The sequence below is a fragment of the Vespa mandarinia genome, chromosome 1 (genome assembly GCF_050613455.1).
Source record: "Vespa mandarinia isolate Hongniang chromosome 1, ASM5061345v1, whole genome shotgun sequence".
Lineage (NCBI taxonomy): Eukaryota > Metazoa > Arthropoda > Insecta > Hymenoptera > Vespidae > Vespa > Vespa mandarinia.
In genome coordinates, this window is record NC_140810.1 from 16,428,970 (window position 1) to 16,444,431 (window position 15,462).

Below are 15,462 nucleotides of genomic sequence, written 5' to 3' on the forward strand. Positions count from 1 at the left end.
TATTTCATCTTAATGTAATAAAAAATGGCTAATTACAGTAGCAACTTACAGTAAAACATTAAAAAAAATTATAATCATATATTATATAGCATCTCTTCTCGCAAACATATCAAGAAAATGGCCGCTATTACGCATCATTCTAGAACAACATCAGCGTGAAATATCCGGCAGATGGCGCATTATTAACCGGAACAACATAGTTTCGAATTCGACGCAATAAAAACGATATAAACGATAATTATCAGAGTTTATTTATTAAAAATAAAATAATTATCAAAGATAAATCGGTGAAATTTTCGTATTACGTCTCGATAAATTGTAGAAGCGTGTACTACATTTGACCAATGAGTATTTTCGAGCGATGCTGTGGCCATGTTTGTTTAGTTTCGAGGGGATGAAAAGTGAACACGAACGAAGCTTTTGAATGGGACTCGCGCGAGGGTGGATACATCGTTGATTCGCCGACGTTTGACGTGTGCATCCTGATGAATTAAAGGATATGGTAAGCAGTGAAACATTTGAAATCTATTTTGTCTAACTCCCCAAGGTCGAGAGATTTTCGCGGGAAATTTTTGGGTGATAGTGTCGTTTTGGGTACCGCCGCTACCGCCGACGCCGCTACCGCGGCGCAGTATTGCACTTTCAAACTTTCGATCGATTCGTATGTAGCCAAGAAGAGTTCGTTAAGGGCGATGACCGACAGAAATTTCTTCTTTATCGCATATTTTTTCGATTCGTTTATCAAACGGAAATTTCTAGGTGCGGAAATGCATTGATTATCTTGCTAAAATTGACAGAGCGCAACCTTGCATCACACCGCATATAAATCGATATATGCCTTCGCGTGAATATGTACTTACTTTAACTGTGTGTCAACTTACACATTTGAACGTATGTATGTATACACGCATATATATATATGTATATGTATAGGTGTGTACATACGCGCGACAAAATTCCAGAGATCTTGGACGCTTCTTTTTTCGAACAATCGAACTCGTTCCCGCGCAATTTCTAATCAGTACAAAAATACAAATAAACGAAAAGTAAAAAGTGTCAATAATTGCGTTCGATAAATTAAAACACCTTATTCATCGAATCTTTCTCGAACCGTGTTCCTTCGTCAAAGCCCGATCTACCGGTGATTATTTTATATCTTTTAGACTCTGGCGGCTCGACGAATTTCTACAAACTTTGACAAACAGTAAGATGATTAATTAAAGTTAAAAGAGAATAATGAACGAAAATATGATTATTTTATATTTTGAACGCATCTTAATATTAAAAGAATTAATCGGAAATTATGTGTAATTGATACATTCTCTATTTAGAATAATTATTTTTTGTAAGTAAGAACTTTTTATATTTTGTACAGTGCTCAAGTGTATTATCAAGTTTTAAAAGAAGTTATCAAAATGTATATTTAACATTTATGAAGAACTTCATGGATGGTTAACAAAACATAACTATTATCCAGAATGTTCTTGCTTGAGGCATTCTCTTTACTGATGTATAAAGCTGTTTGCTAAAGATAGCATACTCCTGAATCAGTAATCGTACATGCAACCAGATGAATATTTTTAGTCAAAGCTTGTTTGCTGATTTGGTGCATGAATTAGATTTATAAAAAGCAGAGTAAGGATAACTGCTTGAACTTAGTTAATATTTCATAATTATTGATAACTATAATACATATAATGCATAAGAAATATAATTATTAATTATTTTATTATTAATCATTTTCCAAGTATACTAAATAATAAATTGTATTGTTTATTTTAGGACATTTAATTTTTCTTTTGAAATGTGGTTAAGAAGTGAACATGTGAGTAGAAGACTGCGCGGCCGTTTATACATAAGCGGTGTGTCAGGAAGTAAGACATCTACTAGCAGAGTGCAAGGAACATCTGCACGGAAGGTACCATTCATCTCTAGCAGTAATCACCGCATAAATACATTACGTAAATGCAGCAGATTAACTCGGTGGAGACATAGATCTCCAAATTTTTTAAAAGAGGTAAGTATGAAATTATTACATAAAATATTAATTTAGCTTAACATATGTATAGTCACTTCACAATCTATAAACTAAAGTATCGATTCTTAATGTTTATCATTATCATTTTAAACACATTGTTATTTTCATGTGTTTATCATAAATGATCTTTGCAGGTCATTTATTCTTCACTATTTATTAACTCACAATTACTAACTAACCAACACTTAATGGTTAATGATTAATGAGTGACTGACAGATAGACAAGAATGTTAAGTAATTAAAAACATTCTTTCGCTGAAACAAATAAAGAAACACAAATTACTTAAAACTACAATTGAAGCCGTTTGGTTAATACGCGGACTAATAATCAGTATTCTCAAACAAGATTATTATCTTCGTAGGCTTGTAAAGAAAATGTTTTACATTTTGCCAAATCTTCGCCTAGTAGACGTGAGAGGGGCCCTCGTAGAAGAAAATGTATAAAACGATCCATGGTTACATCAACTCCTTTACATCGCACTACACAAAAGGATATTATTCTTGTAAGTTACAATGAGGAAGATGTTTTTTATGATTTCTTTTTATTTCGGATGATATTACTTTTCTATTTTTTTGCAACTACTTTCATTGATAATATGATATTGTATATTTTTTTACAGCCACCAAAAGAAACCGTAGAATCTAAAATTTCAGAAGAATCCAAGGAAAACTGGAATATAGCTATTTTATCACTTTATTCATCAAGTTTGAATACTGATTTGTTTTGTACGCCAACACCATCACAAGATTTTAAATTTTCAACTGCAGGAACATCATCATTGACTGATCTAATGCCTCCAGCATCTCTAGGATCTCATTTAGACCTTTCATGTTTTCTTGATGACGAAGGAAATAGAAATACAGGTATGATGAATAGAAATTTATATTATATTTTCTTTTTAATTTTTGTAATGCATAAATATAAATTTAAATCTTCTCAATAATATTATTTATATTACAGATATTCTGTCATTACATTACTCTGCGCTTTGTTTACCAAATGAAATATCTGAAGAAAATCATAGCTTAATGCACTCAACATCAATGTATAGCACTCGCAGTACATATTCATCTGAAAAATATTTTGGAAGTGGAAAGTATCCATTTATCAATAACAATGAGAACAATAGTAGTATATCAAAAAGTCAGTATACCATTGAAAATGATTCATCCAAATTTGAAGGAACTGTGGATTATTCCACTCCCAAATATAATACTTCTACAAGTGTATATGATATAGATGCTCATCATCCTTCTGATACAAATGGTAATATTAATATGAAATATGATGCTGAAGATATTGACAGTGAATATCATGACGCTGAGTATATGGAAGTTGGTAGTGAAGAGATAGTAGAAACTTGTGATGTTGAAAATATGGTTACTCAAGTACAAGAGGAATGGGAACCATTTGATCCATATGTCTTCATCAAACATTTACCACCTTTGACTCCAGCAATGAGAGCCAGATGTCCGGCTTTACCTCTTAAAACACGAAGTAGTCCAGAATTTAGTTTAGTATTAGATTTGGTATGTATACATATACCTTACAGATAATCAATTGTCTGATTATAATAATAATAAAAATAATGATAATTTTTTTTATCGCAGGATGAAACTCTCGTACATTGTAGTTTACAAGAATTGTCTGATGCAGCATTTCAATTTCCAGTAGTTTTTCAAGATATAACATACACAGTGTTTGTTAGAACTCGACCATTTTTTCGTGAATTTTTAGAACATGTATCATCGCTATATGAAGTAATACTCTTTACCGCAAGTAAACGAGTTTATGCAAACAAATTAATGAATCTTTTGGATCCAACAAGAAAATTGATTAAGTATCGCTTATTCAGAGAACATTGTGTATGTGTTAATGGAAATTATATTAAAGATTTGTCTATACTTGGAAGAGATTTATCTAAAACTGTGATCATTGATAATAGCCCGCAAGCATTCGGATATCAAGTAGGTTTTATTTTCTTTCTAGCATTGCCTTCAAATTCATATTAATTCAATTTTCGTTGTTTTCTGTACAGTTAGAAAATGGCATCCCTATAGAAAGCTGGTTTGCTGACCGTTCAGATAATGAATTAATGAAATTATTACCATTTTTAGAAAATTTAGTTAATTGGGTATGCTATATCTTATATATATTATTATAAATATAAATATATTATGATACTTAATAATTATAAAAAATAAAATTATATCTTTTTTGTAGGGTGGAGATGTTAGACCACACATTAGAGAACAATTTCGATTGTTCAGTTTTTTACCACCAGATTAATTAAGGTACCATATTAAAATTTAATACTGACTGAAGTATAGGATCAAAAAAAAAATCCTATTATCAGTCTTCAGATGTGCGTGAAAGCGTGTGTGCAATGTGTATATCCGTGGTGAAAAATTCAAACAATTATTCTATACGCGTATAACACATTATGCGTATATCGTTATTATACTCAATGCAATGTCTTAAGAGAGTGTGCCTGATGAAGAGTAGAACTAAATTCATAGACCTGAAAGGTCTAAAAACATTATTTGTTATTTAAAGGATAATTGTTTCTCTAATGGAAGGAACACTTTACAAAAAATTTATTGATATTTCACTAATTATCTTTACGCATAAATATAACAAATATTAGTGAATTACATTCGACAGTTTCATGCAACCTTAAGAGATAGTTCATGCTTTCCAATTCCATAATGGAATCACTTTCGATCGTCTACCGTTATATAATAATACAAATACAACATAAATTTAAGAATATCTTCGAAGATTTCATGTTGCACGAGATTAAAAATTAATCGATTTTGACAATTAATTTCTTTATATATCAAATCTGTGTTTTAGTAAGTCAGTGATATCACATAACGACAATAGCATTACTAATTACAATCTTATGTAATGCAAGATTACAAAGTTAAAGTTTTTATTTTATATATATATTTTTTTTTTAATTTCATCACTTGAACATGTCTAACAATACCATAAATAATATTTAACACTTTATCTATATAATACTTTTCTGAAATAATATCTGATTTTTTGTATAATTTATCAATTTCCTATATATTTGCATTATTTATTAAAATTAGTTCCTCTCGGTAATAATATTCCATAAAAATAGTTTTTATACATAATATATTTTATTAAAATTTAACCAATTTCTGGCCATATGAATTTTATTTTTCAAAGAATATGCATTTCTTTTTATTATTTTTACATTATAAAAAATAATAATTTCCTTATATACGAAATATTTCCTAAAAATATGATGTAATACTGTTACATCAATTTGTTTTATTCATTACTTGTTATTCTAGTAAATCCCATAATTTATCAAAGTTAATAATGAGCACTAATTATACAGAGAAAGTTCGAAATTATATTTATGAACATGGGGGAAAAGAGAATATGTAATTCTTTTTCGAAGTAAAAAAATAGTATAAATAAATTTAAACAATCAAAATAATCAAAATTATACTTTATTATCTTTGAGTATTCATTATTTTTTAATAATATACCAACTTCTCTTTTCTCCTTCATTCCCATTTAAATTAATAGCATTACAACAATAGTGTCATTTATTTTTAACATACATATACTTTTCATAGTAAATATGAGAACATTTGTTTAGAAGCATATAAATATACACGAATAAACCTCCAAACTTTTTCTGACTTCCAAATATACAATATTTCTTTTTTTTGCATTTAAAACTTATAAGTATATATAAATATATACTTCTAATTAAAGTAGTTGCACATGAATTTGCAATACATATGCAAAAAAGGTGGAGAGAAAATTATAGAGTACAATATTCAGAGACGAATGATGAGCTATCAAATATGTGTACCTTAAGTACAAAATGTTAATTATACTAAAAATATTTGGCAGTAGTTGTTTAAAGATGAGAGTAATTCGTATTCACAAATTTAGTAAAAGCTTCTATGGGAACATTTTGAAATAGTTTTACTATAAATGTATTTTATTAAGCTTAAGTCATTATGAAAATCATTGTTATTTCAATATGAGAAAAATATAAACTTGGAGACGATTTGCTTATAAATATATAGAAAAATGACATACTCATCATAGTTACATGAAAAATATGATCTCAACCCTGATATCTTAATAAAATGAAAATCTTTCGTTAATTACATTGTTACGATAAAGTATTATAGCCTGAAAATTGTTTGAATACATTATGTATAAGAATATATTAGTAATTATATAATTATATGTATATGTGTGTGTAATATAATTATATAATTATACATGATAGATAAATGCAGGTTTATAAAATCATATGTAATTTATAATCTGTATCAAAAAAAAAATTGACTAAGATAATACATAACATTATAATAAAAAATGTATTGTCTTGGAAATTTTTATGATTTCCACAAAAAACCACACGCACATGGTTGGCATCAAATTTTAAATTGCAATACATTTTAAATCATGTTATTATAACATATGCTTACCATATGCATGTATTAACATCTCATATACATTAAAATTTGTATATTCTTTCATTATCAATTGTTGCATATTTTTTGAGTTATTCTATACAAACATGTATATCAATATTAACTACCTGTAAAACAGTACATTCAATCAGTAATGTTAGAAAATAATTGTGAGAATCTTTAATGCTAATGCATAATAAAATTTTAGAAAATGTCATACTCGAGTAATCATGATATATAAATTAATTTTTGCAAAACCTTGATTTTTCTAAATATACCATATTTTATTTATATCCATATTTTATTCCTTATCCAGAATAAAGAATGATAATATGTATTAAGATTGTTTACTGCTCTATATATTTACAATGATTTATTCTTCTGATCAATTTGTTTAATTTGTTGATCAAAAATTCTTCTGATCAACTTAGTATAATTTTGATGAACAATCACTTATTCGAAAGATAAAGGATAAACACACAAGATTATCATTAATGAATTTTGAAAAAAAAATATTTTCTTTACATAAAACATGTTTAAAAAAAAGATTATTTTTAAATGTAATTTTCACGCAAAAGGATTGTTTTTAAATATATTAATGAAAAAAGATAAATTTATATATTTATCTTTTATCTTTCGAATGATCCGTTGATCATCAAAATCGAATAAAAATTGTAACGAGGAGAATTTTTTACGTAAACCCAGTTTTTGGCCGTTTTCGTTGAAAATATGAAGGCGCAGTAGTGCCTCTTAGCGTCGTGTCAAATAATCCAAACGATTTCCCCCACTAAGCATCTATATGACATGGACGTACATTATTTTATATGTATTTGTGTAACTGACTTCTCGTGGAAAGATTTAAAAATGCATATGTATTTTTAGGTACATCTCTTTTTTAGTAACATTTAAAACATTTTGTTTATACGTTCATATTGATACATGATAACAACATTTTATATTAATAAGGGTTAATATGTCATTACAATACATATGTTAAATAAATATTTGCATAAAAAGGAATGGAATAAATTTTTTAAATCTCTATAAGTGATATAAGATATAAAAATACACATTGTTCATATTACAGACAGTCAATTAAAACTATGGTGAACTAATCTAAGTGACATCGAGTATATATTATTTATTGTGTCAGACCAATTATACAATTATTTTTCTAAAAAAAAAATATATATATATCTTTGAAAAAAAATGGATATATATCAATATATAATTTGTGCTCAATAAAATAAAACTGCCTATATAAGAATAACAGAAACGCTGGACACAAGAAATATGTACCTAATCATTAATAAATGCTAATTATTATACATCTTTACTAAACAGGTAAGTGACACAAATATTACATATACATAATGTTTATTTGAAAAATATTCTCAAAATGAGAACTTCATAGAAAATGAATAAAGTTAAGTATGAGATACAAATATTTCAATATGTTATTTGCAGACAAATATTATTCTAAAATATTAATTATATTGTCTCATTGAATAATTAGTTATTAATAATATTATTTCAAATTCTTTTATCTATATTAAATCTTAAAGAAAAAAAAAAAAGAAAGTAATCATTAACATATTATATGTATTTATAAAGTACTTGGATAATTATTAAGTATTTAATAATAATAAAATAGCTGTAATAACAGATGAAAGAATTTGATATAATAAATTTTATATTATTTATAAGAATCACTATTTTATATATTGACAAATTATATAGTAAAGTCTTATAATGGTTATAATTTATATATTACTGTATACATAAGTCTACATGTAAAATGATGTAAAGTAGAGTTGACTAGATAAAAATTAATTTGTAAAATAAATTGTGTGAAAAAGATGAAATATTTCATCTTTGTTAAAAAATAATTATATTACTCTGTTCTGTTATTTAAAAACATGTTTAACAAATGCACTTTGTATTTCAGCCAGAAACACAGTACAAACAAAATAATGTACAACTACAAATAATGATTACCTGTATTTTATCAATGATTAGATTTATGAATGATCTTAAAGAGAACTTAGAAAATACCAGAATAAAAACAATTTTCTATTTAGAATTATAACATTATTATCATCTGTTTACATTTATTGTTATCAACAAAATTACGATCGTTGTATATAATGGATATATGTTTATATAATTATTATTGATACAAATAGCATGAATATTATGCACAGGTACATGGAAAATAACTCTTTCATCTTTTTAACATGAGAACAGAGTATTACTATAACCAATGTTTTAATAATATCCAAAAAAAAACTTTTCGCCGAGTGTTAAAAACAGCTTGTATAAGTTTTATATACTCTTACAATAATTGCAAATCTCCTTAGATGTGTCACCTATCTCTTGCCTCCAACGTTTTGTTAATCTATTTGACTGCTAATGTTTGTAGAGAAAATATGCTGAAAAATGTTATATTTGTTATAAGCTATCTATTTTTTAGGTATTATTTTGCATTCAACACTAAAATATTATGTGTGATTAATAGTCATATTCAGTTATCTTGTTAACAATTACGGTATATAACATATAATCTTTTAACTATCATATTATCTTTTAACTCGAACTTCAAGTATGTTGATGTAAATTTTTTTTTAATTTATCTGATAATTCTCTTGTAATTATTGATGTAGTAACAAATGTCCATATATGGAAATACATATATACATGGACATATTTATTGTATATTGCAAATATTTCTACTAATATTTTCATCTTTAGTTGTATCTGTTGCATAACATAGGAACTTGATTGTGTTGTAATCAGTATAACTCAATTCAATATACCTGAAGTCCGAGTGCAACCTTGTCTAATCATCCGAACGTTGAAAATACCTATTCTCGATGCGTTTGCAGAGATTCACGAGTGTTGGGAAATTCTTGACAATATTCGCCAGAACGTTGTTTGGAAGAGGTGTTGTAATAATCGTAAAAATATGTCCGAAGACGAGGGCATCCAATTCATTTGGATTTCTACATAATTAATTAAATAATTTTTAACATTATTATAGAAATAATAATAAAGAATATTGTTAATATAATATTAAAATTAATAAATAAAATTTATAAACACATTAAGTTTTAAGAATAAATGCATATATTTACATGCAAATTTCCATGCATTATTTTCGTATTATATAAAATTAATAATTTGGAAAGAAAGTCTATGAACAATATTTATAGAATGAATGAATCTTCTGACAATGGTGGAAGAGATTCAGGAGAATCTGAGTTATACCATAAAGAAGTTTCTGATGGTTTTTCTATTACTTCAAAGTCTCTTATAATGGAATTATCTTCAAGTGTGGCTTCTTTGCTTCGATCTAACTTTTGATTAAAGTAGATACTATTGATTTTATAAGCATGGTCCATAAGTTTTGGAAATATATGAATAATTGTGTTAATTCCTTGTGTGGATGGAAGGAAATGGAAGTTGGTAAGAGCTTGTATATGACCATATACCAAGGCATCAAGTTCTGTAGGTCTTCCAAATTATATTTAAATATTGTAATTTTGTTACTTTACTTATTTATATAAAAATAAAAGTGGGATTATATTTTTAGCGTATATGTTAAAACTACTTACTTGTCACCAAAAAAGAAGTTTCTTCCATTCAATCTTTCTGATAATATCACGCAACAATTTTCAACTTCATTAGAGACTTCTTTTAAAGTTCTATTATACCAACCAAGTACGGTAAGCCTTTTTATAACTTGTTTTCTCTTTTGCCAATTCAGGTAATGATTAAGAGGCCAGGGATAAACACTTCCATGTCTTTGTTTAGTTACTTCTTCTAATGTTGTTTGATCGACCCAACAAATATAAAGTTCTGCATTCACAAAAACATTGTTGACTAATGAAATATAAGCTTTCATATCTGATTTATCTACAGGTTTTAAATGGTTGGATAAACTTGTCCCTTTGTTTGAAATAAAGGACACTATATTATCAAATTCAGATAGTACAAATGCACCACATTTAATAAAAGGCAAAGAACCATTTGGAGACATATACTCGGCATCTCTTCTTGACTTTATTTGAAACTCCAAATTACACATTTTGAGAAAAGCTTGAACAGCAAGACAGTTAGCATTGTCTGGCAATAATATTTGTTCTACTTCGAATGGTCTATATAATTGTATCAATTGAGGCCATGGTTCCTGAGCTGTAAATAGAGGTACCAAATATACAAACTTTAGCAATAAACATTATTAAAATATACCAGTACATAAAATGTTTCAATCGAAATTTATAAATAAAGATGACACTTAGACAAATTTACTACATGAAATATAAGATGAGCTGTTTATATCATAAAGTGAGGTTAGATTCTAATAATTTAACCGAAATAATAAATATAAAAAGTTTTAAAAAAGAATCTGAAAAAATCACCTCCAAGCTCTAAATTAATTATATCTGCTGTCAGTTCACCAGGCATATTGAAGTAAAATATAGTAAATTTACTTGAATTATACTTTATGTTAATTTACTTATGAAATCAAGAAACAGAACCGCGTAAAGTATACAGATCTATGTGATCAAATAGAGAAATATACTATCGAAAAAATAACTCAAGTAAGTTCTTTTAACAATCACAATCTGTTATATTTTAATTACGTTTTAATATCATATCGTTTGATAATATATACACGTAATATATCAAGTATATTTATAAGTTAAATAGATCAGTTTTCAGTATGACTTTCGATAATAAAATTAATCAATATTTAGGAACAATCGTGTTCTAAAATAATTTTTAAATTAACTAAAAATAATTATATGAAGAATAAAATAGCTATTTTTTAAATATCCATGTATTTCTTTTTATTTACTAACCATGAATGTTGATATTTTTTTCAGGACAAATTGCAGTACATACGAAAGTAGCCATCAAAGAATTACCCTAAAATTAAAAATATATTTGGTTCTCATTAAATATGAATTAAAACTTAATATTTTGTTTTTAACTGGAATGGTATAGACCTTAAGAATATTTGTGTATTAATAAATAATGATCCCAATGTTCGTGTTTGTAACAATTCTTTGTTACTTTCTATCGATATTTTTTCAAATACGTCATACACAAATAAATAGTATATTGTAAATTATATATATGCAAAGATTATATAGATAAATCTTTTCTAAATAATTTATATTTTTAAAATTTTTGCGTGTCTTGTCATAAAAAAAAAAATTCAAATTAAAAAACCGGAATATACTACGTTAGTCAAATATTTGTGTTTTTTTTTAATCAAAGTCGATGACGTAGAACATCAATACTATTTGTACTACGAACAATAAGTATATTATCTCATCAATTTGTATGATTAAGAGTAAAACGATTCAAAGAAACAATTATAGACAGGAATAATGATTGATACAATGTATGTATCTAAAGTCCTATTATTTTTTTAACTTATTCAATTGTTTTAATACAATAAAAAATAAATATAATTTTTTTTATTATACCATATATTTTTATTAAATTGTCAGTTTTAAAATATTACAATATTTAATTTACAAAGAATTAATAAAAAATATAAAATATACTTATATATAAATGTATATTATAATGTTCATTATTTATTTCTATTCATTAAATATTCTTTATCTTTTCATTAATAAATAAATTTTTTCAGTTTTTTCATATTTAAAATTCGATAGATCATATAAAAAGAAATTTATATCGGTGTCTTGCAGAATCCAAGTGTAGTTCTACGACTACCTGGAGGACAGTTTCGTGTAGGTGCTTTAATTATTACAAAAGGTGCAATATCGATTGATATGCATTCCAGTTGAAAATTAGTTTCATTGACACCTATCACACTGGGTGCACAAGGACCACCAATTGTATTAAGAGCATAACATGTATTATTGTATTTAACTAAACCATCTTCTAAACATGGATTTTTAACACATTGTGGGATTGCTTCTCCTTCAGGAAGAACTAAATAATGTTGTGGTGAACAAGGTCCTTGTCTATAGGCTTCATAACACGAATCATTTAAAGGAAGATATAAAAATCTTGGTCTACAATCGCACACCCAAGCAACATTATTTCCACCACTAGGATAAAGAAGCATATTGTTTGGACAATGATCCGGTATTGACACAGGAATACGCTCTGTTATCTTAACACACAAATGATATATATTTTTCATCTTACAATATAACAAATTTCTTATACATGAAATGTACTTTTTATAACACATACCATTGGTTTATTTCCACTCACATGAGATAATTCCTCATCATTTGGAAATACAATATCTTGACATAAAATGAAGTAACTACATATTAGGAATGCACTGTTAAATAATATCCACTTCATCTTAAATATACAACTTTATTATTTTATACGATTGTTCAATATAACTATGCTTTTTCTATGGTAAATTTCAATGGCCTTGAAAAACTGCAACTAATTAGATAAGCCGGATATACAAGGTTCATTTATAAGAGATACACTAGCGCTACTTTCTTTTATTATCTTTTTTCTATAATGGACGCTTAACGATGTAGTATTCTAATCAGAAAGATTGCGTAAAGTTATCAATTAATGTACGACATTTTTTAAATCAATAACTATTTTCTTTATTAATATATTATTATTATATAATAAATAACTAATAAATATTTATATATACATATTGAAATAATAAAATAATAATTTTATTTTCTTGTATATTTTATTGTATATAATATATAATTATAACTGTTGAGTAAAAGATTTTCATTTTGTAAATTTTTACTATATACTTTAAATGTATTAGATATTTGGAAACCAATAAGATTTAAACTACGTTAATATATACTTCGTAGATCATGTTCGATTTTAATTTTATGTACCTAAGTATATAAAGTTTTAATCTCACTTATGTATGTACATAAATAGAATTTATATATATATGGATATTTTCATGGCAAAAAATTCAATGATTTTATTATTTATGAATAGGATTAATAATTAATATTAATCAACATATCTTTGTAGATGTAATAAAGGAAAAATATGTCATATTCAATTTTACCGCCTTTTTTAAACAGCAAACGACGATTGAATTGTTTTACTACTAATATTTATTATCCTAATGTTTTTTTATATAGCAAAATCTAATTTGATATAATTTAATTTATATGAAAAGATACGTCAATATTAACAATTTTAACATAATAATAAAAAACTTTGCAATTAAATATATTTCCTGAATAAACCGGAAACGAAGTGTTGAGAATTGACGAGTCGTACTGCGCTTGAGAATCGTTGTCTTTTCCTTTCAAACAAACCAAGATGTCGAAGAGAGGTAAGTTTCTTCGTGAGAAGAATGAAAATCCAATGAAATCAATTGTAAAACTACACATCGATAGAAATAAAAACAAACGACGAGTGTCAATTTAATGGAAATATTTTGTGATATGAGAAGTTCTTTCGTGAATTGTATTTTCGTTGAAGAAAAACGATCTTGCGGAAGGAACGAGTGTCGTGTAGTTGTTTATCACTGTCTGAATTTAACGTGAGATTTTTATTCTTCAAGGACGTGGTGGTTCGGCTGGAGCTAAGTTTAGGATATCACTGGGTTTGCCAGTTGGTGCTGTCATCAATTGTGCCGACAATACCGGTATGTTATAAATGATTATTTTCTAAGTTATACATCTTAACCTCAAAACTTAATCGTGTGTATCCATCATTTGTAGCACATGGTTAATCATTTCTATTATTATGTTATCTATCTAATACAATTTGCCAAATTTAAATAAAAATATGATAATTTTTATATTCGTAGACAAATATTCGCAGAGACCCAATCCTCATTTATTATTTTGTAATATATAGTATCACACATAACTAACAAAAATATTCGTTAAATATATTGTATTTGCCTGAAATTAAAAATTAACCAATTAAAATAAATAAAAAATTTACAAATACAAGGTCTCTATTGTAAATTTGTTGTAGGTGCCAAAAATCTCTATGTCATAGCAGTCCAAGGAATCAAAGGTAGATTGAATCGTCTACCAGCTGCTGGATCAGGAGATATGATTGTTGCTACTGTGAAAAAAGGAAAACCTGAACTCAGGAAGAAGGGTAAACTTTCAGATATACATATAGATTTTAATAAATATTTTATAATTTTTTATAATTATATTTTGTAAACAATTTTTACTTTTTATTTATATATGTATTTTTTATATATATGAAAACTTTAACTTTTTGAATATAATTATAGTTATGCCTGCAGTAGTCATACGTCAGCGGAAACCATTTAGAAGGAAGGACGGTGTATTTATATACTTTGAAGATAACGCAGGAGTTATTGTGAATAATAAAGGTGAAATGAAAGGATCGGCTATTACGGGACCTGTTGCGAAAGAATGTGCAGATTTATGGCCAAGAATTGCATCCAACGCTAGCAGTATCGCGTAAAACATCCTGTATAAATCTATTATCCTTAATAAAATAAATTTGGGCATTTGTCCTGAAAATCGTTTTATGTGATAGTTTTTATGCTTTTCTACTAAATATAATAATATTATAAAGTTGCATATGTATATATATATATATGTAGAATGTAAAAATACAAATGATATAGATCTTATTGATTAATGAAATAACAAGAAAGAAGTTTGAGTCCAATTTAGATATATCAGAAAGTCGTCAGGGATTGGTCAATTCTGAAAATCATATATGTGAAGTAAGCGTTTCTATTGGCACATAAAATAGTGATCTTATTAGTATGATAACCTTATCTTTCTAATTACAATATTATATATATATATATATATATCTTTAAGAAGAATACGATGAAAAATATTTTATTATCGCCTACATTTCCTTTTTATAATTTTTGTTAGGTTTTGTATCGCGTGCGCAATGAGTAACCGTTTTAACATGTACGCATTTTTATTAGTCGCGCG

The 15,462-nt window shown here is 26.5% G+C and overlaps 4 protein-coding genes and 1 long non-coding RNA gene across 14 annotated transcripts; 3 read left to right on the forward strand and 2 right to left on the reverse strand.

The window, feature by feature from the left end:
- Window positions 1-161: 161 nt before the first annotated feature.
- On the forward strand, window positions 162-5,367 carry LOC118443697 (uncharacterized). 6 transcript variants are annotated; one of them, XM_085656303.1, is made up of 10 exons: window positions 162-502; window positions 1,164-1,204; window positions 1,376-1,635; window positions 1,783-2,017; window positions 2,401-2,541; window positions 2,659-2,902; window positions 3,000-3,568; window positions 3,650-4,006; window positions 4,078-4,173; window positions 4,263-5,367. In XM_085656303.1, exons 4-10 carry the CDS (start codon window positions 1,805-1,807, stop codon window positions 4,326-4,328), a joined length of 1,686 nt encoding a protein of 561 aa, XP_085512429.1. In that variant the 5' UTR covers window positions 162-502; window positions 1,164-1,204; window positions 1,376-1,635; window positions 1,783-1,804; the 3' UTR covers window positions 4,329-5,367. The 6 variants fall into 6 exon arrangements, with proteins under 6 accessions (XP_085512429.1, XP_035726951.1, XP_035726954.1 ...); XM_035871058.2 differs by lacking the exon at window positions 1,376-1,635; XM_035871061.2 differs by lacking the exon at window positions 1,164-1,204.
- A 1,777-nt stretch (window positions 5,368-7,144) lies between these two features.
- On the reverse strand, window positions 7,145-11,603 carry LOC118443698 (metaxin-2). 5 transcript variants are annotated; one of them, XM_035871065.2, is made up of 5 exons: window positions 11,530-11,592; window positions 11,383-11,449; window positions 10,132-10,711; window positions 9,382-9,519; window positions 7,145-7,312 (listed from the first exon to the last, which is right to left on the reverse strand). In XM_035871065.2, the coding sequence occupies exons 2-5, from the start codon at window positions 11,435-11,437 to the stop codon at window positions 7,279-7,281; spliced, it is 807 nt and encodes a 268-aa protein (XP_035726958.1). In that variant the 5' UTR covers window positions 11,438-11,449; window positions 11,530-11,592; the 3' UTR covers window positions 7,145-7,278. The 5 variants fall into 5 exon arrangements, with proteins under 5 accessions (XP_035726958.1, XP_035726957.1, XP_085512458.1 ...); XM_035871064.2 differs by lacking the exon at window positions 7,145-7,312 and adding an exon at window positions 8,812-8,949 and having other exon boundaries at window positions 11,530-11,591; XM_085656316.1 differs by lacking the exon at window positions 7,145-7,312 and adding an exon at window positions 9,785-10,030 and having other exon boundaries at window positions 9,393-9,519; window positions 11,530-11,603.
- LOC118443699 (uncharacterized) lies at window positions 10,002-11,617 on the forward strand. Its single transcript, XR_014982033.1, has 3 exons — window positions 10,002-10,242; window positions 10,439-11,121; window positions 11,407-11,617. It is a non-coding gene; the product is annotated as an uncharacterized LOC118443699 (long non-coding RNA).
- Window positions 11,618-12,032: 415 nt separating this feature from the next.
- LOC118443800 (uncharacterized) lies at window positions 12,033-12,903 on the reverse strand. Its single transcript, XM_035871282.2, has 2 exons — window positions 12,761-12,903; window positions 12,033-12,677 (listed from the first exon to the last, which is right to left on the reverse strand). Exons 1-2 carry the CDS (start codon window positions 12,875-12,877, stop codon window positions 12,228-12,230), a joined length of 567 nt encoding a protein of 188 aa, XP_035727175.1. The 5' UTR covers window positions 12,878-12,903; the 3' UTR covers window positions 12,033-12,227.
- An 873-nt stretch (window positions 12,904-13,776) lies between these two features.
- On the forward strand, window positions 13,777-15,038 carry RpL23 (ribosomal protein L23). The gene is made up of 4 exons (XM_035871174.2): window positions 13,777-13,850; window positions 14,082-14,165; window positions 14,504-14,632; window positions 14,775-15,038. The coding sequence occupies exons 1-4, from the start codon at window positions 13,838-13,840 to the stop codon at window positions 14,969-14,971; spliced, it is 423 nt and encodes a 140-aa protein (XP_035727067.1). The 5' UTR covers window positions 13,777-13,837; the 3' UTR covers window positions 14,972-15,038.
- The last annotated feature ends 424 nt before the right edge of the window (window positions 15,039-15,462 follow it).

Bases quoted from the DNA above. Each gene is read 5' to 3' on its own strand.
- LOC118443800 (XM_035871282.2), bottom strand. From the start codon at position 12,877: ATGAAGTGGATATTATTTAACAGTGCATTCCTAATATGTAGTTACTTC. The intron at 12,678-12,760 runs GTATGTGTTATA...TTGTGTGTTAAG, and splicing joins TGAGTGGAAATAAACCAATG to ATAACAGAGCGTATTCCTGT.
- RpL23 (XM_035871174.2), top strand. The intron at 14,166-14,503 runs GTATGTTATAAA...AATTTGTTGTAG, and splicing joins CAATTGTGCCGACAATACCG to GTGCCAAAAATCTCTATGTC. The intron at 14,633-14,774 runs GTAAACTTTCAG...ATATAATTATAG, and splicing joins ACCTGAACTCAGGAAGAAGG to TTATGCCTGCAGTAGTCATA.
- LOC118443697 (XM_035871058.2), top strand. The intron at 1,205-1,782 runs GTAAGATGATTA...TGTTTATTTTAG, and splicing joins TCTACAAACTTTGACAAACA to GACATTTAATTTTTCTTTTG. The intron at 3,569-3,649 runs GTATGTATACAT...TTTTTATCGCAG, and splicing joins TTAGTTTAGTATTAGATTTG to GATGAAACTCTCGTACATTG.
- LOC118443698 (XM_085656316.1), bottom strand. From the start codon at position 11,437: ATGGCTACTTTCGTATGTACTGCAATTTGTCCTGAAAAAAATATCAAC. The intron at 10,712-11,382 runs GTTAGTAAATAA...CTCTATTTACAG, and splicing joins AAAAAATATCAACATTCATG to CTCAGGAACCATGGCCTCAA. The intron at 10,031-10,131 runs GTAAGTAGTTTT...ATAATTTGGAAG, and splicing joins AACTTCTTTTTTGGTGACAA to ACCTACAGAACTTGATGCCT.